This window comes from Macaca thibetana, chromosome 19 (genome assembly GCF_024542745.1).
Source record: "Macaca thibetana thibetana isolate TM-01 chromosome 19, ASM2454274v1, whole genome shotgun sequence".
Classification (NCBI taxonomy): domain Eukaryota; kingdom Metazoa; phylum Chordata; class Mammalia; order Primates; family Cercopithecidae; genus Macaca; species Macaca thibetana.
In genome coordinates, this window is record NC_065596.1 from 8798418 (window position 1) to 8824242 (window position 25825).

At 46.4% G+C, this 25825-nt stretch overlaps 2 protein-coding genes across 2 annotated transcripts in view; both read right to left on the bottom strand.

Moving 5' to 3' along the window:
* The window catches only part of RAB8A (RAB8A, member RAS oncogene family), a 405903-nt gene that overhangs the window by 336431 nt on the left and 43647 nt on the right, over positions 1-25825 (bottom strand). The window lies entirely within an intron of this gene.
* LOC126942394 (cytochrome P450 4F12-like) lies at positions 3722-21062 on the bottom strand. Its single transcript, XM_050769904.1, has 13 exons — positions 21019-21062; positions 20424-20622; positions 18562-18706; positions 16600-16653; positions 16380-16507; positions 14392-14513; positions 13163-13433; positions 12037-12103; positions 11710-11839; positions 4798-4931; positions 4642-4706; positions 4348-4430; positions 3722-3957 (listed from the first exon to the last, which is right to left on the bottom strand). The coding sequence occupies exons 2-13, from the start codon at positions 20619-20621 to the stop codon at positions 3780-3782; spliced, it is 1575 nt and encodes a 524-aa protein (XP_050625861.1). The 5' UTR covers position 20622; positions 21019-21062; the 3' UTR covers positions 3722-3779.

Sequence of the window (25825 nt, forward strand, 5' to 3'; positions counted from 1 at the left end):
TGATAGACATTGCATTGAATCTGTAGATTGCTTTGGATAGTATGGTCATTTTCACAAATTGATTCTTCCAACTCATGAACATGGCATGTGTTTCCATTTGTTTGTGTCGTCTATGATTTCTTACAGCAGTGTTTTGTAGTTCTCCTTGTAGAGATTTTTCACCTCTTTGGTCAGGTATATTTCTAGGCATTTTATTTTTTGCAGCTATTACAAAAGGGATTAAGTTCTTGATATGATTCTCAGCTTGGTCGTTGCTGATGTATAGCAGCACTGCTGATTTGTGTACATTGATGGTGTAACCTGAGATTTTACTAAAATCATTTAACAAATCTAGGAGTCTTTTGGTGGAGTCTTTAGGGTTTTCTAGATATATGATCATATCATCAGTAAACAGTGATGCTTTGACCTCCTCTTTTCTAATTTGGATGACTTTTATTTCTTTCTCTTGCCTGATTGCTGTAGTTGGGACTTCCAGCACTACATTGAATGGAAATGGTGAAAGTAGGCATCCTTGTCTTGTTTCAGTTCTCAGGGGGAATGCTTTCCAGTTTTTCCCATTCCATTTGATGTTGGCTGTGGTTTTGCCTTGTAAGACTTTTATTATTTTAAGGTATATTTATTCTATGCTTAGTTTGTTGAGACTTTTTTTTATCATAAAAGGATGCTGGATTTTATAGAATGCTTTTTCTGTATCTATGGAGATAATCATATGATTTTTGCTTTTAATTCTGTTTATGTGATTAATCACAGTTATTGACTTGCATATGTTGAACCATCCCTGCATCCCTGGGATAAACCCCCACTTAACAATTGTGTATAATCCTTCTGATGTGCTGTTGGATTTGGTTAGCTAGCATTTTGTTGAGGATCTTTGCATCTATGTTCATCAAGCGTATTGGTCTGTAGTTTTCATATGTTGTTATGTCCTTTCCTGGTTTTGTTATCAGAGTGATACTGAATTCATAAACTGAGTCAGTTAGAGAATAGGCCCTCTTTCTCAATCTTTTGAACTACTTTCAGTAGGATTGGTGCCAATTATTTTTGGAATGTCTGGTAGAATTTGACTGTGAATTGATCTGGCCCTGGACTTTTTGTTGTTGTTGTTGTTGTTGCCAATTTATTTATTACTGATTCAATCTCACTGCTTGTTATTGGTCTGTTCAGGGTTTCTATTTCTTCCTGTTTCAAGCTAGGAGAGTTTATGTTTCCAAGAATATACCCATTTCCTCATTTCCTTAAGACCTTCTATGTGGCCTGGATTGCCAGATTCCCTGGTGGGACTGTATATCCTGGAGGCACTTTATCCCTCTCTCACACTCTGGGGACTTACAGTTGTCCACCTGGCTCGTGATGTAGGCCGCAGCCTGATGCTTCTTTCAAAGCGTGATTTCTTTCAGTTTTCCTATGAAGTTCCTGTGTCACTTCTTGGAAAAAACTTCACAGTGTGAATCTTTACACACGAATTTGTTTTTCCAAGTGGGAGAAGCATGCTAACAATGCCTCTAATCCACCATCTCAGGAAAAATAAAATAAATAAACTGTCTTTTCTATAAGCCCCATTTCAATGGGGGTGAGGTGTTATCTCACTATGCTTTTGATTTACATTTCCCAGATTGTTAGTAATGTTGAGCAACTCTTCATATACCTATTGGTATGTCTTCTTTTGAGGAATGCTATTCAAATCATTTGCCCATTTTTCTTTAAATTATTTATGGGCTTCCTTTACTATTAGTTGTTCGAGTTCCTCATATGGTCTGATTATTAATCCTCTCTCAGACTGAAAATGTGAAAATTTTTGTTCTCATTCCGTAGGTTGTCTCTTCACTTTGTTGATTGATTTATTTGCTCTGAAGAAGCTTTTTAGTTTGATTTAACTCCATCCATCTATTTTACCTTTGTTGCTTATGCTGTTGAGTTCTTATCAAAAAAACTTATTGCCTGTATCAGTTTCCTCAAGCATTTCCCCAATATTTTCTTCAAGTAATTCACAGTGTCAGGATTTTTCATTTAAGTCTTTAATCCATTTTGATTTGAGTTTTGAATATGGTAAGAGCTAAGACTCTAGTTTCGTTTTCTGCATGTACACATCCAGTTCTCTCACCATCATTTATTGAAGTTGTGCAGATTCAATAAATTTATTGAAGTTGTGCATCATTTATTGAAGTTGTACAAATTCCAGACTTACTGTAAAGTTACAGTAATCAAGATATTGTGGTACTAGTAAAAGAAAAGACAAATAGGTCAACGGACCAGAATATAAATCCCAGAAAATAGACCCGATAATATAGGCAACTGATCTTTCACAAAAGTACAAAGGAAGTATAATGGCACTAAACAAGAAAACACAATGTATTTGTAGATAAGAATCAAGGACAAGGTGACTGAGCATAACAAGGGAGGGATATGAGCTGGAGAGAAGATTTGACAAGTCAGCAGGGTGCAGTGGTGCAGGATTCCTTAGACTATGAACAAAGGTCAATGTTTGTAGCAGGACATCATTTTAAAACATTAACTGAAGCTTCTTTTCTTCTCCTACCACCTTGCACTTTCAGGTGCCCGCAACCAGTCTTGGAAAAAATTGCCTCCTAAGTGCACCGTCCTCTAAAAGGCAAGAGATTATTCAAGGAGCACAGATATCAGAATTTTTGCCTATGAGTTCCAAGACAGTCTTTAAAGTCATGGTAGAAAAAAACTATCTCAAAAGGCAACATGCTTTATTAGCCAGACTTTCTCAGAGAGGAGGTAATAATGGCCACATTTATTAAGCATCCAATGTACACCAGGCACAGTTCTGGGTTCCTCAGACTTTGTCTTCAGAACAACCCTGAGGTAGGTAGTGTTGTTGCCCGCATTATATGTTGGAGGAAACTGAAGTGCATAGAGGGGAATTAACTGGCTCAAGACACACAGCAAAGATGAGACTTCAACACCACAGTCTGGCTCCAGATCCCATACGTTTGGGATGGTGTTTTGCTTCCAATCATCTGCTTTGAATCTCAAGGGTCAAACGGGAAGGTCCTGACTGCATTCCACCCCAAGACGGGTCAGTGATGGGAATGAAGGAGGAATCTAGAGGTGAAAGGGTGAGGACGTGCCCAACCTCCGACACTTGTGAGAGTGCCTGGCACATAACAGAAGAGAGTACGGGGAGGATTCAGGTAGTACCTGATGGACGGGCTGCCTGGACAGAGTCAGAGGGTTCAAAAGAGGGAAAAAATGGCGCTACCTGAAGTTAGGAAAAGGGGATCAGAAAAGTGATCAACTGGAAAGGGGAGACATAGGGTGGGACGTTGGCAAGAAAGGAAACTGAGAATTCCTGAGAGCCTGCCAGGGTAAAAGCTGCACCCTTCTATCCCTATGTTCTGAACTGGCCAGGGATCTCGGTCTTGGGACACTCCCAGACCAGAAGAAAGGATCTGCCTCTACGGTTGCTTCTCACTAACCCAGCCTGGGTCTCGCTTCTTAAATCCCTTCTTAATCCTGGTCCCTCTCCTGCTCAAAAACCTCCCATGACTCCATATTGTCCACAGGATAAAGTCCATACTTGGGCTCTGAGAGACCCTGCTATAGGCATGGAGGCCCTATGCTCAGCCAAAAAGGCAGTCAGGTTCCTGGGGTCAGGGACAACACCCCGCCCAACCCACCGAGGTTAGACCTCTTCCCTGAAGCCTCCCAATCCCCAAGAGCCCCTTGTTGGCAGTCAGTGAGGCCCAGGCAGAGGTGACAGCACCGTTTTATTCATTAGAATCTGCAAAAAAAGAGGTGGATGGGTCACAGAGTCACTGCAAGCCTGTGTTCAAGGGCTCCACCCGCAGCCAAAGCCCGCCCTCGGCGCGCATGGTCAGCTCCGGCTTCCGGCGGGGCTCAGTGTGATCCGGCAGGAACCGGAAGTGCAGCAGCAACAGCGCCAGGACAGTCTTCATCTCCGCCATGGCGAACGTCTGCCCGATGCAGTTCCTGCAGGCAGGAGAGTGGACTGTGACTGTGCCCAAGACCCGCATTTGGGTCCCATCACTCTAGGAACCTGGTCCGGGACCCCAACCACACCCAGCTCAGCCTGAGAGATATAGAGAGGGGCTAAGCATGCCTGGGACCCCCATGTGGGCTTGCATGTCCTGGAGCCTGGGCCAGACTCCAGCTCCCAGCTCAGACCAGCAGATGGAGAAGGGGATTTTGAGCACTCTGGGGACCCCTCTAGGACCTACCCATCCCCATTCCATGGACGTTTTCCCATAAACTGTGAAGGAATGGAGGGAAGAGCTGGAACTGGGACCATCTGCAACATCCTCCTTTTTCGACTCCCACACACATCACCCCATCCCTGCCTCAGACACAGGGTGCTCTTACCTGGGCCCTGCGGAGAAGGGAATAAAAGCCAGAGGTGACCTCTTCTGGCTGTTCTCTGGGTCGAAGCGGAAGGGGTTATAGACCTGTAGGTGAGACAAAGAAGGTTTGCTGGGTGGGGTCTCCTAGGTCCAGCAGCCTTGGAGAGACAGTTGTGTGTGTGTTGCCGGGAGGTGATGTTGGATTTTCCTCATCAAAACCCTGACCCCTCCACTAGGAACCTTGAAATTCACCAAAGAAAAAAAAAAAAAAAAGGTAGAGGATGGGGGGGGTGGTGGTGAATGAGGAAGGCAGAACCTCAGGATCGGGCCACACGGTTGGGTTGTGATGGACCCCTATAATATTGATCATGCAGATAATGCCTGTGGGAGAGAAGGGGGCAGTCAGGACGAGGACTCCCTGAAGGGCCCATCTTCCTACCTGGGAGGCTCCTCCCCCTGAGGCTGTGGGCACCTTTTGGGATGACTCGGCCATCTGGGAGAACAGTGTCCTGTGTGCAGCGTCGGGAGATGAAGGGAGCTGAGGGATGTAACCGCAGGCTCTCCTTCACGCACATGGTCAGGAAGGGCAGCTGGGCCAGGTCGTCCCTAAGGAAACACCCCAGCCCCAATCATTATCAAGGGAGCAAAGACACAACGTTCCAGCTTCTCTATTTGCAAGTGAGACCTTTTCTCCTTATTACGAAAATAAACTCTACGGGGATCAAACATTTGAGAATTTTAAAAAGCGGAAAATAATTAGAGAAGCAGAGAATTAGAAAAGCACCAGAGAAAATTTAGCCAAGTAGTTAAAAATATATACTCTGGCCGGGTGCGGTGGCTCACACCTGTAATCCCAGCACTTTGGGAGGCCAAGATGGGCGGATCACAAGGTCAGGAGATCGAGACCATCCTGGCTAACAAGGTGAAACCCCGTCTCTACTAAAAAATACAAAAAAATTAGCCGAGCGTGGTGGCGGGCGCCTGTAGTCCCAGCCACCTGGGAGGCTGAGGCAGGAGAATGGCGTGAACCCGGGAGGTGGAGCTTGCAGTGAGCCGAGATCGCACCACTGCACTTCAGCCTAGGCAACTGAGCGAGACTCCGTCTCAAAAAAAAAAAAAAAAAAAAAAAAGAAAAAAAAAAAAAAAAAAATATATATATATACACACACACACACACACACACACACACACACATACACACACTCTGAGGAAAACACCCAGAAGCCACCGGTAAAAAGTTAACAGATTTGCATAAAAATAAATATTGTCTATGGCAAGAAAGCAAACTCAAATGCAAATGAATAACAAACAAAATACCCAGATCCAAAGTTTTGCTCTTATTTAGCATGGTACTAGAGATACAGCAAGTGCAATTAGGCAAGGGAAAAAAAGATTCATGCCATTTGAATGTGGGAGTAAATGTATCATTTTGGCAGAGAGTGATTTTATACTTAGGAAACACTAGAGGCCCCACTGGAAAACGTTGATAAACATTTAAGATCCAGCAAAGGAGCTGAATTCTCTGCTTAATCTTTCTTCTTTTGCAGTGGCTATTTAAAATTTTAATACCGTCTACAATTATCTGGTTCAGAATTTGAAAACTATAAAACATAATCCACTCCTATGGCCCAATGCCGCTTACTTCTCCCCACACGTTGCCAGGTTATTTTTTTAATGCGTGCTTTCTGGGCTGATTGTTAGCATCTTAAAAAATTAAGAGGAGATCGAGACCATCCTGGCTAACATGGTGAAACCCCATCTCTACTAAAACTACAAAAAAAATAAATAAATAAGCCAGGCATGGTGGCAGGTGCCTGTAGTCCCAGCTACTGGGGAGGCTGAGGCAGGAGAATGGCGTGAACCCAGGAGGTGGAGCTTGCAGTCAGCGGAGATCACGCCACTGCACTCCAGCCTGGGCAACAGAGCGAGACTCCCTCTCAAAAAAAAAAAAAAAGAAAGAAAGAAAAGAAAAAAAAAAGGAAGAAACATGAAATATCTGTATTTCCCTCATCTCAAGATGGAATACTATACAGCTACACAAAAGGAGAAAATAAGGATCACTAGTCCTGTCACACAATGCAGGCCAGAAGGTAAATCAGTATAGAGACTCTGGAAGGTAAATTGACCATATCTACAATGATTGGAAATGTTTACACAAGTGTCTTCAAGAAAGGGATGGGACAAATAAAACATGGAATGCTATTCAGCACTCAGAAAAAATAGCTATTAGACACACTATTGAGTGGAAAAAAAGCATGTTCGCAAATGTCCATATATGTAAATACCATAGGACAAAAAATATATGGAATATAAAAGGAGATATATGATAGAAAGATATGTAGATAGATTGATAAACAGACAGGCAGATAGATGACAGATCAGTATCTCTGCAGGCCCCCTTGGAGAAAGGGAGATTAGGTGGGGTAGCAGGAATGTCAAGGATAACCCTTGTCTTATCTGTAATGTCTCATTAAGTGCAAGAAGAACCTGTTCTCATCATTGCTTTTGTTATTCAAAACTCATTTTCCATGTGATATATATACAGAACGGTATAAACAGAACGGAGTGCTATTCAGCCTTAAAAACAGAAGAAAATTCTTTCATTTGTGACAACATGGAAGAACCTGGAGGACATTACGCTAAGTGAAGTAAGCCAGGCACAAGAAGAAAAATAACACGCGACCTTTATTACCTGTGAGATCTAAAATGGTTAACATAGAAATCATAGAAACCGAGAAGAGAATGGTGGTTACCAGAGAAGAGAGGAAGAAAGAACGGAAAGACTTTGGTCAAAGGGTACAAGTTTCCATTAGACAGGAGGAATACGTTTGAGGTCTATTACATGCGTGATGACTACAGTTAATAATAATATATATCTCAAAATTGCTAAGAGAACAAATTTCAAATGTTCTCACCACAAAAATGATGAGTATATGAGATGATGGGAATGTTTATTAAATTGATTTAGTCATTACGCATTGTATACATATAACATCACATTGCACCCCATAAATATATAATTAAAATTTGTCAATTAAAAATAACAAATTTTCCGAAACTCATATTTTGAGAAAAAGAAAAGAAAAGCTCCCAAAGATAGATTTTAATGTGCAGATCTGTGTCTACTTTCTTTCTTTTTATTTCAATAGCATTTGGGGTACAAGTGCTTTGGTTACATGGATGATTTCTATAGTGGTGAATTCTGAGGTTTTAGTGCACCCATCACCCATGCAGTGTGTACTGTCCCCAGTTGGTAGTCTTTTCTCCCTTACCCACCTCCCAACCTTGTCCTCCGAGTCTCCATAGCTCATTATATCACTCTGTATGTATTATGTCCTCATGGCTTAGCTTCCACTTACAGGTGAAAACATATAGTATTTGGTCTTCTATTTTTGAGTTACTTCACTTAGAATAATGGCCTCCAGCTCCATCCAAGTTGCAACAAAAGACATTATTTCATTCCTTTTTATGGACAAGTAGTATTCCATGGTATATATATATGCCACATTACCCACTCGTTGGATGATGGGCACTTAGGTTGGTTCCATATCTTTACAATTGTGAATTGTACTACTATAAGCATGCATGTGCCTGTATCTTTTTCATATAATGACTTATTTTCCTTTGGGTGAATAGTAGTCGGATTGCTGGATGGATTTTATGCAGAAGCGTTTTCATTTAATTAAGTTCCACTGATTTATTTTTGGTTTTGTTGCATTTGCTTTTGTGGTCTTGGCCATGAATTCTTTGCCTAGGCCAATGTCCAGAAGAGTTTTTCCAAGGTTATCTTATAGAATTATTATGCTTTTAGGTCTTAGATTTAAGCCTTTGATTTTTGTACAAGGTGAGAGATGAGAATCCAGTTTTATTTTTCTACATATTGCTATCCAGTTCTCCTAGCACCATTTATTGAATAGGGGGTCCTTTCCACTATTTATGTTTTTGCATGCTTTGTCAAAGATCAGTTGGCTGTAAGTATTTGGCTTTATTTCTGAGTCCTCCTTTCTGTTCCATCAGTCTAAATGCCTACTTTTATACCAGTACCATGCTGTTTTGGTAACTGTAGCCTTGTAATGTAATTTGAAGTCTGGTAATGTGATGCCTCCAAATTTTTTCCTTTTGCTTGGTATTGCTTTGACTACACAGGCTCTTTTTTGGTTCCATATGAATTTTAGAATTGCTTTTCCCAGTTGTGTGAAAAATGATGAAGATATTTTAATAGGCAGTGCATTAAATTTGTAGATTGCTTTGCACAGTATGATCATTTTCACAATATTGATTCTTCCAGTCCATGAACGTGGGATATGTTTTCATTGGTTTGTGTCATCTCTGGTTTTGTCCAGCACTGCTTTGTAGTTCTCCTTGTAGAGAGCTTTAACCTCCTTGGTTAAGTATATTCCTAGGTTTTTTGTTTTGTTTTGTTTTTTGTAACTTTTGTTTGTTTGTTTGTTTTGCCCTGTGAAAGTCAGAGGGCAGTTCTCAGGTCACTGAGGTAATGTTCCGGAGGTGAGTATACCTGCCTCTGCCGCACAGAAGAGTTTGCCAAGGGAGTGGAGAGTAGCAGGTGGCAGTAAGCCTCATCCAGCTCCCATGCAGTTGGCACAAGGTGGGTGTCACACCTGCAGTGTTCCACTCATAGCACTGGATTTAGATCCAGGCAGTCTGTGAACAGAACTAAGACCTGCCACAGGCCATAAGCTTTTCCCACAGAAATAGCAATGCTTTCAGGGCACGCCCTTTTTTGTCCCTGTCCAAGGCCAGTCACCCAGCTCCTGAACTCCTGTCTGTAGCACACTTCCTGCTTGCCTTCCAGGTTCTGGTCAAGGGCGTTCATCCCCACTCGAGGTTATATCAAGAAATTCAGTTGGGCATTTCAACCTGTGACCTCGCCTGAGCTAGTTCTATGACTTCCCCAAGGCCCCCTGTGAGATACAATAAGGAATGGCTTCCCTCAGTCAATGCTGGAGATTGGGAATGCCTGCAAGGCACTTCCTGCTGCTACTTCTACTTTTATATTTCTCACCACTCCTTAAATCAGTTCAAGCCCTGGGTAGAGTTAAGGCCTTCTCCTGGGTCTGGATTTTCAGATTCCTCAGTGAAGATGTGTACCCTGGAGGCAGTCTCTCCCCCTCTCACAGTCTGGGGATTTACAGTTTTTCACCTGTCTTACAGAGTAGGATGCAACCTGCAGCTCCTGTTGAAGGGTCTGTGGATTCTTTTGGTTTTCCTGTTAAGTTCCCGTGTTGTTTCTTGGGAAAAGAAAGTTCACAGTGTGAATCTCTACATACTATTCTGTCCTTCCACATGGGAGAGCACACTGACATTGCCTCCAATCCACCGTCTTGGGAAAAAATACTGTGTCTTTTTTATACACTCTTATTTGTATAGAAAAAGTCTGTGTTCATATAAAGTAGGCATCAGGATAGCCATTTTCTGGAGGGACACACACAAAACCATTCATGGTAGAAACCACTAGGGTGAGACTTAAGAAAGAAGCTCATTTTTATGAATGTTTTGGACACTTTTTGTTTACAAAGTGCACAATGTTACTTGATATTTTGATTTTTAAAAGCATAAAAATATGTTGCCACCTTTTAGGACTGCTGTGCTGAGCAAAGGCGTGGATGGGAGGACACTGCCTCCAAAACACCTGTCCAGTCCCTTGCCTCCTCTCCATCCCCAGCCCCTGGCCTGGCTCAGGTTCCAGAATATCTTCACTGGGACTTCATTCTATAGCTTGTCCTCTCTCCACAGTTGCCCTGAAAAGATCTTTCTGGTGCCCAGATCTGACCCAACCCTCCCCTGCTCAACCACTTGTTATGGCTCCCCATTGCCTTTGGGTTAAAATGGAAGCCATTACCACTTTCCCATGCCTTCCACAACCGGACTCTGCCTTCACCACCTTGGTTATTATCTCATCATAACTCAGTTTCTTCCTCTCTCATTCTCTCTGTCTCCTTCTTTCTTCCCTCCTCTATTTATCTTGCTCTCCCTCACTTTCCCTCCGTCTTACTTCTTTCTCCCTGTATAACCATCTCCTTCCCCCGATGCATAAACCACTCCTTCTCTCTTTCCCTCTTCTCCCTCTCTGCCCACCACCCCAGGCTGTCTACATCTTTGCCCAGGCTGTCTTTCTGACCTAGGGCACTACTGCCTCCAAACATCTACTGATCATCATTCAGGTTTTCAGTTGAGGCACTTTATTATTTTGTTTTTTTACTTTTTTAGTGATAGGTTCTTTACAGATTTAGATGGATTTTTTTACAGATTTAGATATTGTCCAGGTTCATTTTAAACCTGACCTCAAGTGATCCTCCCACTTCAGCCTCCTTAGTATTTGGTATCACGGGCGCCAGCCACCTCGTTTAGCTTGAAACACTTTCTACACTCCCAGCCATGCTTCTCTTGCTCTCAACTCCATTCTTGCCCGTGTGGACTGGGAATGCCTTGCACTGGGACTGTTCCCACTAGGCTGGGAGTACCTGGAAAACACATTCATTGGCAGCATTCTTTCCAGGTCTCCAGAGCACAGAAAGGTGCTGGGAACAGAACTCATTGGAAAGGCATGTGGAAGACTTTGCTGAATGAAGACTGAATGGATGAATGATGCAGGTGTTCTAGACAAGAGATATATGACTTTTACCCCCAGATCTCTCTTACAACTCCCTGGACTGAACTGGAGGGTAGGAATTAGGGAACAGAAGGGCAAACATTCAGGAAGTAAAGATGTTTGAAAAAAATGATAATTCAGAGAAAACAAGAAAGGAGTGAAGGAGAAATTCATTCACTGAATATGTCTAGGTGTCATCATCTGCCTTCACATATTGTCACTGGTTCTCTCAGCAGGCTAAGACTCTCTGTCCCAAAAGCCTGGAAACTTTCCCCTGCTAGCCAGGCTGGATACCAAGTTCTGCCTCTGGGCTCTGCTCCTAGTACTACTAAGCAATAATGGAAGAATTGACAAAAACAACTTCCCCCTCGCCACCTGAGCAAACATTCAAGAAGTGAGGATGTTCAAAATATATATATATACACACACACACACACACACACACACACACACACACACACACATATATATATATTTCCAGGAGAAAAGAAAGAGAGTGGAGGGGAAGTTCACTTGCTGAATATGTGCAATGTGGCATAATCTGTCCTCACATACTGTCACTAATTTTTTCAGCAGCCTGGGTCTTTCAATCCTAAAGGCCGGTAACCTTTACCCTGACAGCCAGGCTGAGTATCACGCCCCGCCTGTGGTGCTCTGCATTTATACCCACTAAGCAATAGTGGCAGAATCAACAGAACAGCTCCTCCTCCCCTCACCACCTGGGGATCAAAGAAATGACAGGCTTAGGAACAGTCCACAAGAACCTGCACTTACCATTCAATCTCTTTAGCTTCGCGATCCTTCAGAAGCTCTTTCACCTCCTGTCGGCAGCGCTCCTGGTATTCTGGGTGTCTTGCGAGGTTGTACAGGACCCAGGAGAGACCACTGGCCGTAGTATCATGGCCTGAGGAGCAGCCAGGTATGGTTGGGTCTCCAGGCTGCTTCAACACCACCAGGTGGACAGTGCCCATATATTGAGGCCCTCACGAGGATGGAGGGAGGGGGACGATGGGCAGAATGAAGTGATCCAGTGTCCACCCACCAGGTTCCTGAGATGGAAGAACCCCTATTCCCACTGTAGTCCCACACTGGGACCCTCACCTGCAAACATGAAGGTGTCAGCCTCTGCTCTTACATCCTCATCTGACAATGCCTTCCCATCTTCATCCTGAAGAGAAAGCAAAACACACACAGACACATACACACACACACACACACACACACACACACACACACACATTATACTATCTCTGAGACTCCCGAGTCTAACCTGAGACAACGTCTGAAGATCCAATCTTCTTCCAGAAACTCAAACCCACTCTGCCCTTCTAGATCTTTATTGGTCACCGTCACCAGAGCCCCTACTCCAAGGGCTTCCCCCAGCTCTCTTGCCTCCTCTTTGGTCCCTGGTGGGAGGAATCAATGGCTCTGGAATATTTTCATATTTCTGCATCATGCAGACTTTCAGAGAAAAAGATACTGGCAACTTGGGGTACAGGATATTTGAGTGGCAATTTGCCTTGGAGGTTAGAAATTATGTATTGCTCCAAAAATATTTGCTCACAGTCTAGAGCAGTAAACTGAAGAGAATCTTATCTGTCCAGAAGATATTTGGGTTATAAACTATAGAAATTGCCATCTCACTGGAGAGGAGTAGTTTATACTCCAGAACACAGTGTTCTCTCTCTCTCTCTCTCTCTCTCTCTCTCTCCATCTAACTTTCACCCTGTAAGAAAGAAGGAGCATATGAGCTAGCTGTCCTATGTAAGCTATAAGACTCATCGTGTGGGGGCCCCTCTCCTATGGTGCAAATTTTACAGGTAAAAACATTGTGATGCTCTGGGAGTGAGGAGCCAGCACTACAATCTTACTCTGCCTGCTGTTATTGCTGTAAATAGCTAATGGGCTGCTGCGATCCAGGGGTTTAGTGCATCTTTTATCATAGATTTAGACAAGGACATAGACATATAGATATACATAAAAATGTGAAAGACTAACAAACTGACTTGCAAGTTGAGTAAAATCTCAGGCTCCTCACAGTTTCAAAATTAGCAGTGCCCTGATGGCTGCATTCAACAGTCATCTGTAAAACCTACCTGTGACCTTCTCTTTCTCAAGCATCTTCCATGACTCCCAGTGCCCTCTGGATGAAGCCCAGTTTATTTCATCTGACCTTTGACATCAAGCTCTATTCTCTCACTTAAATTCAGATCATAGAGAAACCCACCTTGCTCAGCAGAAGCACATCAATGAAATCCAGAGTCTTGGACTTGGCTTTGTCCTTGAGGAAATCATCAATACCTTGAGTGGGGAGGGTGCGGCGCCGCTCCTGGATGACGGCATCTGTGAAGTTGTGCACCAGGCGGCAGGCCCTGCGGAAGCGCCGCCCGTCTTGGGTGAGGTAATACACAAAGTCCATGTGCTGGAGGATATCCAGGCTTCTTTTTTCTATAAGGGCACTGAGCTCCAAGATGGTGGCAATATATTCACTGGGCCTCCTGCAGGCCAAGGGCAGAAAGGGAGGCAACAATGTAACATATGCAAAGCCCTAGGAACACCTCCCACCAGCAGCCAGGAGCTACCTCCCATCAGGAAACTGGGTATCTAGAAACAGATGGTCCTAGAGATGCATGGTGGGTATCAGTCATGAGAGTGACTCTCCAGACCGTCTTCTCTCCCTGCTTCCTATCTCTGAGAGAGCAGTCTCCATGCACCAAGGCACCTAGAGTATAGGTTGGACACCATGTTTCTCTCCTCTGTCTCCTACCCAGTATCCAGTACCTTACCAAAAATGTCCACACAACTCAGACTTCATCCTCTTCCAGTTGATCCCTGCTCCAACCCCCACCATAACCAACTCTGTTTCTCTCTCTCTCTCTCTCTCTCTCTCTCTCTGTTTCAACTTTCACACTGTAAGACAGAAGGAGCAGCCGGGCACAGTGACTTACGCCTGTAATCCCAGCACTTTGGGAGGCCAAAGCGGGCAGATCAACTGAGGTCAGGAGTTCGAGACCAGCCTGGCCGTGATGGCGAACCCCCGCTCTACCAAAAATACAGAAATTAGCTGGGTGTGATGGCGAGCCGTCAGTTTCCCACACAGCTCAGCTCTTACCACATCCATCATCAGCTGAAACTACAAAAGCTCTCTGAAAATCTCTTGATAAACTTCATACCACTTTTCCTAATTTTCAGTGTCCCTAATATCTAGCCCCTACTTCCACAACCTCATTTCTACTGTCTCTTGCACATGCTTGGCTCATCCTAACCTTGCTTTTACCCAGATATTTCTACCTACCTGGAAGGACAGCCCTTTCTCCTCTTCCTCGACCTTCAAAGCCCAACTATGATACAAATCCTCCTGGAAGGTACTTCGGGTTACTTTGCTCATTCCTCCCTCCCCAACTTAACTCCCTTTGGTCCGTGGATTCACATCCCAGGCCCTGGCAAGGAACTCACTCCTGACAGTTGCTGTCAAAGCTGAAGATGCATTTCTGCAGACTGTCCAAGGTCATCAGGCTGATGTGCTCAGACATGTTCAGACGACTGCTGCCTTCTGAGGCCAAGTGCTGCCACTTGTCCTGGCCAGAGAAGTGAAGACAGCTAGAGCTGGGCCCTGCCTCCTTTGTGCCCCTCCCCAGCCCCAAGTATCAGGAGAGACTCCCCCTCAATCAGCCCCCTGGTCCTCTGCCCCAGGAACCAAGTGCCAGCGAGAACCAGACTTGGATGGAAGCAGAAGGTGTTAGTATTAGGAGATGAAGACCCATGGCTTGGAGCCAAGAGACAAGCATTCAAGTCTCAGCTCTGTCTCCTATGCTCTGTGTGCCCTTGGTACAACCTATTGCCCTCCTCTAGGTCCCACCTGTCAAATATTCAATAATGGTCAAGGTGATCTGCTTTGGGGACAGATAAACCAGGATACAATCTCTGTTCCACCACTCCTAGCTCACTTACTAACTGGTTGAACTGTGTTCAGCTCCCTAATCTCTCTGGCCCTCAGTTCATCATCTGCAATAGGTCAAAAATAACCACAACCTCACAGGGTTATTAAATTAAACAACATATATCCTGGCATTGGGACATGACATTTTCTCAGGCATATGGTGAGTGACCAGTAAGTGTTCACTTTATTCATCTGCATTATAATAAGTTTATTTCAAAAATATCCCTGTGTTGGAAGAGGCACTTCTTCATCAGCCCTGAGCATCCTTGCTGGGTATGCCACCAATGCAAGACTGTGATGTTCTTACCTGAGCCATATCTCAGAGTTGTGTTTGCAGACAACAACCTGGAGAGATAAGGCAATGACTCCCCCTGGACCAATATCAGGCTTGTAATTGCCACTATTAAAGCAGATTCCCTAAGCCTAATGCCCATTGTCTGTCATGCAATGTACTGCATGAGCAGACTACTATAGAGGCCCACCAGTGTCACCCCCATGGAATATAGGCTGGCTCAGAAAAAGGATACAAACCAACAAGAAGTACACGTTGCTTATTGTGCCATGAGTAATCAACTACCCTTTGTCTCTGACCCAGGAGTCTCATGTCTTGTGTTAGAATCCATCAAACAGTAACAAGCTAACTTACCAGCTTGTATATTTTTTAAAAAAATCCTAGACACTTCACGAAATCCTGACCCCCAATTCTTCACTTCTCACTGTATTCACACCCTTTGTACAGTAATTTTTCAGCAACTCCCATTAATTCCATTTTATACCCCTTTGAGTCTGTACTGGACTTTTGACTTTCTTTGGCCAATACAATGTGGTGAAATGATGATGTAATAACTCTGACAGACCCAAACCTGGCTGAACTTTGAAGCATTGCAGAGACAATGTCCAGAAGCATTGCAGCTTCTCTGCCATGTGAACAACAAGATGCCTTCTGGAGGCAGAGAATCACATGGGGGAAAGTCCAGGTGTCACAGCTGAGGCCATCCCAAATCAGCCTGAAACCAGTGAAGCCCCAAACATGTGAATGAACTGAGCCAGGATCAGCAAAGCCCCTACCTGATCCCCAGCTGCTCATGTGCCAAGAGTGATTCCTTCCACATCCAGAAGAACCAGCCAACTGTCTCACAGACTTGTTAGCAATCATAAACCCTTATTGCTCTAAGCCAATGAGTTTTGAAGTGGTTTGTAATCAGCAATGACTACTATGCAATCTTCATCTTTGTTCTCTTGAGTTTACAGGGTTTCTGCGAAAAAAACAGGAACTAACACCTTCTGAGAACCTACTGTGTGCCAAGCAAATGACTTCATTCGATCGTCTTGCCACCTTTTAATTAGGGATTATTATCCCCGTTTTAAAGATGCAGAAACCAAGTCTCAGACAGGAAGAACAATGGCTCAGTGCCACCCAGCAGAGCCAAAATCCCAGACCAGATCTGTCCCTGGTCCCTCCACCCGAAGACTCCAGCTGGGAACCAGAGTTCAAAGGACTCACGAGCATGATGTTCACACTTTCATTGAAGATCTTTATATAGGGCTTCAGGATGTTGAAATGGAAGGCAGGCGTCAGCATCCGACGGTGGCGGCTCCACTTGTCACCATTACTCAGAATTATCCCTTCTCCTAGTAGGGCAACCAAGGGCAGTGGGCAAGAGCAGCATCATCCCCACCCCCCACAAAGTTATCCCCAACCCCTTTCGTCTGCAGGTACTCACCCAGCCAGGGCTTCAGGAACCTGGTGAAGAGGTCATCCTTGGGTGCAGTGGCAGCTGGCATGAATGACGACCGTCAGGGGCCATGCAGAGGGCAAGAGAGGAACTTCAGGTGTAGAGGGAGGCTCCCTACCAAGAATTTCCCCATTTCATGCTTAGAAGAGCAGGCAGGAGGCCAAGGGCAAAGGAAGAATGGAGGATACAGGAAGAAGGACCAGACCAGGCTGCAACAGCACAGTAGAGCAATGACACAACCTAACAGGGCACAGCACACCCCACAACACCTTGACATGGCTCCTACATGACCCAGCATGTTCTGCAACACCCAAGCGTAGCTCCACACTCTACAAAATACCTTTAAAGAGGCCTAGGGCAGACCACTCTTTATCATCTCCTGACATGGACCTGGGACTTGGGACATGTCCCCAACATATGTTAACATGCCTTGGCATAGCCACAACACACATGAGGAGCCCTAAATGACACATCGTCTGACATGGACCTGAGATAGTCAGACATGACCTCTGTGTACCCCAAAGACAGGCCCCAGATAGGATTTAAATATGAGTTCTTAAATGTCTTGGACATGTCACAGGTGTAACCAAGACTCTTCAAGTATGATTCCAATGGATTCTGAAACCTGGCTCAGGAAGACTAAAATAATAACTCTGACAGTTCTCAAAGGGACCCTGGGTCCCAGATCTTGGACAAGCTACAAACATTGCCAAGAGATGACAAGGAGGAGAAAAGACAATTTCAAATTACATGTCAGAGAAGAACCAGAAAGTCTGGCATATGCCCCAAGTGTCCTTGGCCACAGCTGAGCCACACACATGATGACTTCTCCATATGATCCCAGGAAAACAATACCAGATGTAATGAGGTGTAACATAGAAATCATAGAATATTTATGGGGCACCTGGGGGAAAGGTGAGCTTTCTGACAAAAACTGAGCTTCTGGGACCCATGGTTGACACCGTAAGAAAAGGACTGCCTTAAAAGAAAAAGTGATGCAGAGAATGGTGAACTTAAGAAAAGGAGACAGATTCCTGATGATGTTCATTGACACCTGGATCCAGCCGTGCTTGAAGACACCCTCCCTGGACTTTACACTCTTTTGATTCTCTTTATTTGCTAAGAGCACACAAAGTTGAGTTTCCAGCACTCACAACTGAAAGAGACCTTAGCAACCAGAGAGAGCAGGTGACCTGCACAGAGTCACTAAGCATTTTGGGGTCAGAGCCATAGTTTCTGTGGGATGCTGCCCCTTCCCTTGCTCAGCCTGGTCTGTCCAAGGACGAGAAGAGCAGAGAGCAGGGAAGATCAAGCAGCTGGTGTGGGATCTCCTATTGGAGAATCCTGAAGCCTGCAGGAGGAAGGCAGTGATCGCAGGGTGGATGAGTGACAGGATGAGGTAGAAGGAACTGACCCATCATAGATGGAGGTCACATGAATAGCAGCCCAGATTCTCCACCAGCCACAAGTCCTCCTACCACTCTGGGCTGAGGGATGGACAAGGCTGACGCCGGGACTGGCTGGTCCCACAAATACAAATGATCCCCACTGCATCATCCTGCCACACACTTTTAAAAAATCCTACTCATTGGTCCAGACTCAGCTCCAACAACTCTTCCTCCAGGAAGCCTTTCAGCCTGCCCCAGCAGACACCCAGTTCTCCTCTAGGTTGTCACACCCATCTCTCTCTTGCCCATTCCTGATCCCATTAAGCTGGAAATGTCTCTGTCTGGACCCTTCTCCTCAAGCATGGGGGTTCCTTCAAGAAAGGGCCCTGAATTGAGGCGTCTTGGGGCCCCAGTGGTGCCCAGAACACCAAAGCAGGAAGCAGATGGCAATGGAGGGAGAAGACATTGAGATGGAAGTCTCAGTGATGGGCATGAATACTCAAGGAGGGGCCTGGGTACTGCAGGGGCCATGCAGAGGCTACCACAAACTCCGCATGGGTACCTGAGGCATTGGTGATAGACCGGATGGTGTCAGGGTGGCATAAAACGATGAAGGGGATGATGGGACCCATCCATATTGTAAACCCCTGGGAATGGGTGGCTGACAGCTGGGTCAAGTTCTTCAAGCCCTCCTCTGTAGGAGCGATCTGAAAGCAAGTCAGGGGGCCGTCAACTCCTGTGATGGTTAATTCTAGGTGTCCACTTGACTGGGCTACGGGATACCCAGTCAAACATTATTGCTATGTGGGTCTCTGAGAGTGTTTCAGGAGATACTAGTGTTTGAAGCTGAACTGAGGATGGAAATAGTAGGTGCAGAGGAATGAGTTACTGAAGAGGGGAATGAGTGAATGAGGAGAGGAATGAGCGAGGAGAGGAATGAGTGAGTGGGTAGAGGAATGAGTGAGTGAGGAGAGGAATGAGTGAGTTAGGAGAGGAATGAGAGTTAGGAGAGGAATGAGTAAGTGAGTGGAGGAATGAGTGAGCGAGGAGAGGAATGAGGGAGGGAGGACAGGAACAAACGAGTGGATAGAGGAAACGCAAGCAAGGAGAGGAACTAGTGAGTGAGGAGAGGAATATGCGAGCGGGGAGAGGAATGAGTGAGTGAGGAGAGGAATGAGGGAGGGAGGAGAGGAACAAACGAGTGGATAGAGGAAACGCAAGCAAGGAGAGGAACTAGTGAGCAAGGAGAAGAATGAGCGAGCAGGGAGAGGAATGAGTGAGTGAGGAGAGAAATGAGTGGGTGGGTAGAGGAATGAGTAAGTGAACGGAGGAATCAGTGAGTGAGGGGAGGAATCTGTGAGTGAGGGGAAGAATGAGTGAGTGGATAGAGGAATGAGTGAGCGAGGAGAGGAATGAGTGAGTGAGCAGAGGAGTGAGTGAGGAGAGGAATGAATTAATGAGGAGCGGAATGAGTGAGTGGGTAGAGGAATGAGTGAGTGAGGAGAGGAATGAGCGAGTGAGGAGAGGAATGAGCAAGCAGGGAGAGGAATGAGGGAGTGGGGAAAGGAATGAGCAAGTGAGGAGAGGAATGAGTGAGCGAGGAAAGGAATGAGTGAGTGAGGAGAGGAATGAGTGAGTGAGGGAAGAAATGAGTCAGTGAGGAGAAGAATGAGTGAGTGAGGACAGGAATGAGTGAGTGGATAGAGGAATGAGTGAGTGAGGAGAGGAATCAGTGAGGAGAGAAATGAGTGAGTGAGGAGAGGAATCAGTGAGGAGAGGAATGAGTGAGGAGAGGAATGAGTGAGTGAGGAGAGGAATGAGTGAGTGAGGAAAGGAATGAATGAGTGAGGAGAGGAAAGAGTGAGTGAGGAAAGGAATGAGTGAGAGTGAGGGAAGAAATGAGTCAGTGAGGAGAAGAATGAGTGAGTGAGGACAGGAATGAGTGAGTGGATAGAGGAATCAGTGAGGAGAGGAATGAGTGAGTGAGGAGAAGAATGAGTGAGTGAGGAATGAGTGAGTGAGGAGAAGAATGAGTGAGTGAGGAGAGGAATGAGTGAGTGAAGAGAGGAATGAGTGAGTGAGGAGAGGAATGAGTGAGTGAGGAAAGGAATGAGTGAGTGAGGAGAGGAAGTAGTGAGTGAGGAGAGGAAGGAGTGAGTAAGGAGAGGAAGGAGTGAGTGAGGAGAGGAAGGAGTGAGTGAGGAGAGGAATGAGTGAGTGAGGAAAGGAATAAGTGATCGAGGAGAGGAATGAGTGAGTGAGCCGACAAATGAGTGAGGAGAGGAATGAGTGAGCCATCGCCCTTGCTTCTCTGGGGTCCCAGATCACAGCCACCATCAATACCCAGCTCCCTGAACCCCATTCCTGCTCCTCTGGAAATCCATCTACCCTGAGACCCCAGACACATTTTGCTGTCGCACTCACCACGCCCAGGTGACCCCAAAACCAGTTTCTTTTCGGGGGTTGCGGGAAACACTGGAGCCGGCGGTAGTTGTCATATAAGGTGTAGGTCCAGGCCAGGACACGGGCAAGGAGCCAGGAGCCCCCAGCCAGCAAGAGGAGCAGCCAAGGGGATGCTGCCACATGCCCCAAGCCCAACCAGGGCAGACTCAGCAGCGACATCCTGCAGGGCACACAGGATGGAGGGTGAGGTCCTGAGGCCCAGGGAAGAGCTCTGGGGACAGCGGAGAGGGGCAGGGTCAGGAACTGCTGGGGGCAGGACAGGGAGGGCTCAGGGATGGGTAACCAAGGGCTGAGATCTAAAGTCCAGAAAAGCCCAACCAAAAACAACAACCAAGTCGCCTCCAGTGACTTGGTAACCACAGAGAAAGGGAAAGAGAGAGGAGCTGATTGGAGTCCAGAAGGGCCCAGCCTGAATCCTTGGGAGTTTGCTAGGGGTCCAGGTACCAGGAAACCACCACTGTCCCAGGCCAGCAGCTTGAAGCCACCGCAGCCTTGGGCAGTGCCTCTCCCCATCCCAGGCCAGGACCCTCCAGCCCTGCCACCCCCAGCCTGGCACCTTCTGTCGGGAGCAGCTTGTCCCACACAACCTTCTCTCCTCCTCTGCTGGGAGGTCTGTGGCCCGGCCCCTGATCTAGGGAAGAAGGCCCTAGGAGGCTGGGCTGGGCTGGTCTGGGATGGGCTGGGGCAGCCAATCCCCACAGTCTGGGTGTGTCTTCCGTGCCTGGGCAGCCAGCCAAAACCTGGAGTTGGGCCAGCTGGTGCAGCTCAGGGTGACCCAGCACGAGCACTGAATTCTCAGGTCTCTGCACCTTCTTGGCAGTCTGCCAAGAAGAGGACTCTGAGCCCCAAGTTTGCCTCCACCCTGCCCTTCCAAGACAAGGGCATTCAGGTAAAAGTGTATACTTACCGTGAGAGTTCTCAGTCAGCTGAGCTGGGCCAGGCCAACCCTTGTCCCAGATCATCTAGGCTCCTCTCCAAACACGGGTGGGGATTATGCCAGGCACCCTACCTGGTGCAGACTTAGGAGATTCAGAGACAGAAGCCTCTCATCTCTGGCTTCATAACCTGGCAAGAGTTCAAGTTCTGCCTCCAAGCAGCCCAGAGCCTGAGTTGAGACCTGACTGCTGGAAGCAGGAAGAAACAATCCAATCCCAACCCCACTGAGGATTACCCGCGTCAGATTCTGGGGATAAAGAGTCCAGCTGGAGGAGCAAACCTACAGGCTGGGCTCAGCCTAGGAGGACAGAGTGGAGGCAGAGGGGATGAGGCTGAGAGGGGCCATATGATCCCAGGTGTAAACATAGAGCAGGTGTAGACAGGTATGACATATTCCAGGTGTAACCAGGACCCAGGTGTAAATATACATGTGATAAGATGTGATCATAGAGCCGATCTGCCCATACAGCAGCTGCCATCCCACAGACACGCCTCAGTCATAAGCAGACAGTGGTCAAACAGGTGGAAGTCCACGGGAAACAGAGGCAGTGATATCTCTACCACAGCCCCCTCTCTCCGCACATGGGGCACCCGACCAGCTTCAGACAACACAGAGAGTTCAGCAGCGGGCAAAGGACAGCCAGTGCAGTGTCCACCTGGAGCCAAGAGCATGGGCTTGATGCAGATGGAGAGAAAGATGTGCATGACTATGTGCCAGGGCCCCACCCACCAGCAGCACATGGTCCCAAGGGCGCTCAACAGGCCTTGTGTGCATAGGAGTCCTTCCTCCGAGCTCTGAATCAGGAGAAAAACACACAAAATCCAATTCATACCCTTTTAGGCTGTCAGAGAGAAGGAACTGGAGGAAAAAGATCTAGACCCAAGCCCTGGGAATTCCATGCAGCATCTCAACATCCTCTCTTATGGCTGAGCCCTCTCCTAAGCTTCCCCCAACATCCTCTATACATGACTCTCCAGTCCTTACGGTACAGAGACAAACAAGGTCTTTCCCCATGTGGATCCCAAACACCACGTTCCCTGGGTTCTCCTCCATCCCATTTTCCAGATGGGTTCTGAACAATGAAGTCACTTGCCCACAGTCCCGAGATAGCAAGTGGCAAGCCTGAGACCTGAGACTGAGTCTGTCTGAATCCATGGCCTGAGTTCTTTTTTTTTTTTTTTTTTTTTTTTTTTTTTTGAGGCGGAGTCTCGCTCTGTCGCCCAGGCTGGAGTGCAGTGGTGCGATCTCGGCTCACTGCAAGCTCCGCCTCCCGGGTTCACGCCATTCTCCTGCCTCAGCCTCCCAAGTAGCTGGGACTACAGGCGCCGCCACCACGCCTGGCTAATTTTTTTTTTTTTGTATTTTTAGTGGAGACGGGGTTTCATTGTGTTAGCCAGGATGGTCTCGATCTCCTGACCTCGTGATCCACCCGCCTCGGCCTCCCAAAGTGCTGGGATTACAGGCTTGAGCCACCGCGCCTGGCCAATGGCCTGAGTTCTTAACCATCAGACTTCTTTGTGCCTGTATTAGTCCGTTTTCACACAGCTATAAAGAAATACTCAAGACTGGGTAACTTATGAAGGAAAGAGATTTAATTGACTCACTGTTCTGCATGGCTGGGGAGGCCTCGAGAAACTTACAGTCATGGCAGAGAGTGAAGGAAAAGCAAGCTTGGACCTTCACACTTGGCAGCAGGAGAAAGAAGAGAGAATGAGGAAGTGCCACAGTTCTCGTGAGAACTCACTCACTATCATGAGAATAGCATGGGGGAGACAGTCTCCATCATCCAGTCACCTCCACCTGGCCTCTCCCTAGACACATGTGGATTATGGGAATTACAATTCAAGCTGAGACTTGGGTGGAGACACAGCCAAACCATATCAGAGCCCCCAAAACAATAGCTCCACCTAGGACTTCCTTGTTCCTGGTCTATTCTTATCCCCTGGGGAAGGCTAGGAGAGGCTGGGCTGGGCCATCAAATCCCTGCCTGCCTCCTCCCTGCCTAGTAGGCAGCCAAAAATAAAGGGCGTGGGGCAGCAGCATCCCTCAGCCAGATCCTGCTCCAGGTGACAGGAGGCAAAAAGGGAGGCAGTGTGGAGATCAGGAAGTCTCAGGTGGGAACTGTCAGAGCCCCAAGAGGCTGGAGCCCCTTCAGTGGTTTTCCTTCCAACCAGGAACGTCTCAGCTGCCAAGTCACACAACCTCAAGGGATGTCTCCTAGCGAGTATGGAGGGAAGGAAGCCACCATCCAGAAGACAGAAGTTCATGTTTCTCTCAGGGGCTCTTCCACCCCCTGCCCCCCTGCCTAGAGTAGGACAGTGGGCAGGCGTGTCGGACCAGCCATGGAGACCACTCTGTGAGGGACCAGGCTCAGGCATCACCCATTCACCTGTGAGCCTCAGTCTTCCCATCTGAGAAACAGTCCTCATAAACCTTCACACAGCATTGTACATGTTCCATCAGACACCAGCACAGAGAGCAGGGACAAGTACGTCTCAAATCTTAGGTGAGGGCTGATCCCATCTATATAGAAAATGCCTGAGTGGGCCGGGCTCGGTGGCTCACACCTGTAATCCCAGCACTTTGGGAGGCCAAGGCGGGCGGATCACCTGAGGTCAGGAGCTCGAGACCAGCCAAAATGGTGAAACCCCGTCTCTACTAAAAATACAAAAATTAGCCGGGCATTGTGGTATGTACCTTCAGTCCCAGCTACTCAGGAGGCTGAGGCAGGAGAATCACTTGAACCTGGGAGGCAGAAGGAGGTTGCAATGAGGCAAGATTGTGCCATTGCCTCCAGCCTGGGCAACAAAGCAAGACTCCGTCTCAAAAAAAAAAAAAAATACAGTGTATGTGTGTATATTTGTTTACTCATTTATATATGCACTTGACAAATTTTCAGAAAAATCCACACATCACCATGGAATTAGAAGAAGTAGAATTAAGGTAAAGACCATTTTATCTTTCTACACATCTCTGTTGCTTTGTTTTTCAAACTGAGCTGCTATACATTTAACTGCTAAGCAAATATTTAGGAAGGAATAAGGATTTGGCAGAGCAAAGGCACATAGTTGACACACAACACAGGTGAGCAGTTGTTATTCTGTGTCCATGAAGACACAGTTCCTAGGAATCTGCATGGGGTCTCTAGAACAAGCATTCATGCGGCCTGTTGGCTGGAGTTTCACCTTGCCTGTCTTCAACTTTCAAGAAGGAAGAAGTTCTGGATTTAGTAGAACTCAGTTGATGTCCAGACTCTCGCCGGCTCAGTGACCCTTAGTAAGTCCCTTGCTCTCTCTGAGCCTCGTAGCCTCCTTGGTAAGAGGAAGAAGTGGAGTTCTACCTCACAGGTAGTTGAACTCAATAACACACTTTACTTGAGCAGCTACACTGTGCCAGGCACAGTGAGAGGGCCCTGGATACAGGATGAACAAGACGGATCGGGTCCCTGCCATCCTGTTGCTCACGTCTGACGGGAAGCCAACAGGTCATAAGACCAAGTCCAACGGTGGTGGTAATGAAAATCATTGCCACACTGAGGTGAGCTAGAAGGGGAGGGAGGGGGCTCTTCTGAACGCGGTGATCACGCAGGGACTCCCCCAGAGGTCACCTTGGAGCAGAAAGCTGAGTGACATTGAAGACGGGGCCCTGGGTAGGGACCAGCCCCTGAGGCTGTGCCAGGAGTATAAAAACCCAGCTCCCAGAGGAACAACCAAATAGCTAAAAGATGTGTCCATTTCTGCCTCCTTCCTCTTATGACCTGTTGGCTTCCCCTGTCAGACATTGGATATCCACATCCAAAAAAACAGTCAAACCACAATTCACGCCCCGTACAAAATTTAACTAAATAGAGATTATGGAATTTCATGTAAAATCTAAAACTATAAAACTCTTAAAGAGAGTGTAGGGGAAAATCTCCGTGACCTCCAGTTAAGCAAAGAGTTCCTACATATGGCAGTGTAAACATAATTGATAAGTCTTACCTCATTCAAATTTAAAACGTTTGCTCTATGAAAGAAACTTCAGAGTCTAGGAAAAAGACTTGTAGATCACACAACTGACAAAGGACTTGTACATAAAATTTATAAAGAACTCTCAAAATCCAACAATAAGAAGGCGAACCACCCAAGGAAAAATTAACGAGCAGATGATTGAATAGACACTTCACCAAAGAAAATACAGGAGTGTCAAATGGGCACAGGAAGGCACGAGTGGTTCAACGCCGTTAGTCACTGGGAGACACGAATTAAAATCTCAGGGGTATGCCACAACATGCCCATAAGGAAGGCTGAAACAAAAGCTCACACTACCAATGGCTATTAATTATTTGGAGGACCCAGAATTCTCATACATGACTTACGGAAATTAAACATGATGCAGATGCTTTGGAAACAGTTTGGTAGTTTCTTTTTATTTTATTTTATTTTAT

What these genes read in the sequence shown, in the direction of transcription:
- LOC126942394 (XM_050769904.1), bottom strand. Translation starts at nt 20,621, where the DNA reads ATGTCGCTGCTGAGTCTGCCCTGGTTGGGCTTGGGGCATGTGGCAGCA. An exon ending in TGGCCGAGTCATCCCAAAAG is followed by an intron (nt 4,707 to 4,797) that starts GTGCCCACAGCC and finishes TCTCTCCCACAG; the next exon opens with GCATTATCTGCATGATCAAT. An exon ending in CCGTGTGGCCCGATCCTGAG is followed by an intron (nt 4,431 to 4,641) that starts GTTCTGCCTTCC and finishes TCTCACCTACAG; the next exon opens with GTCTATAACCCCTTCCGCTT.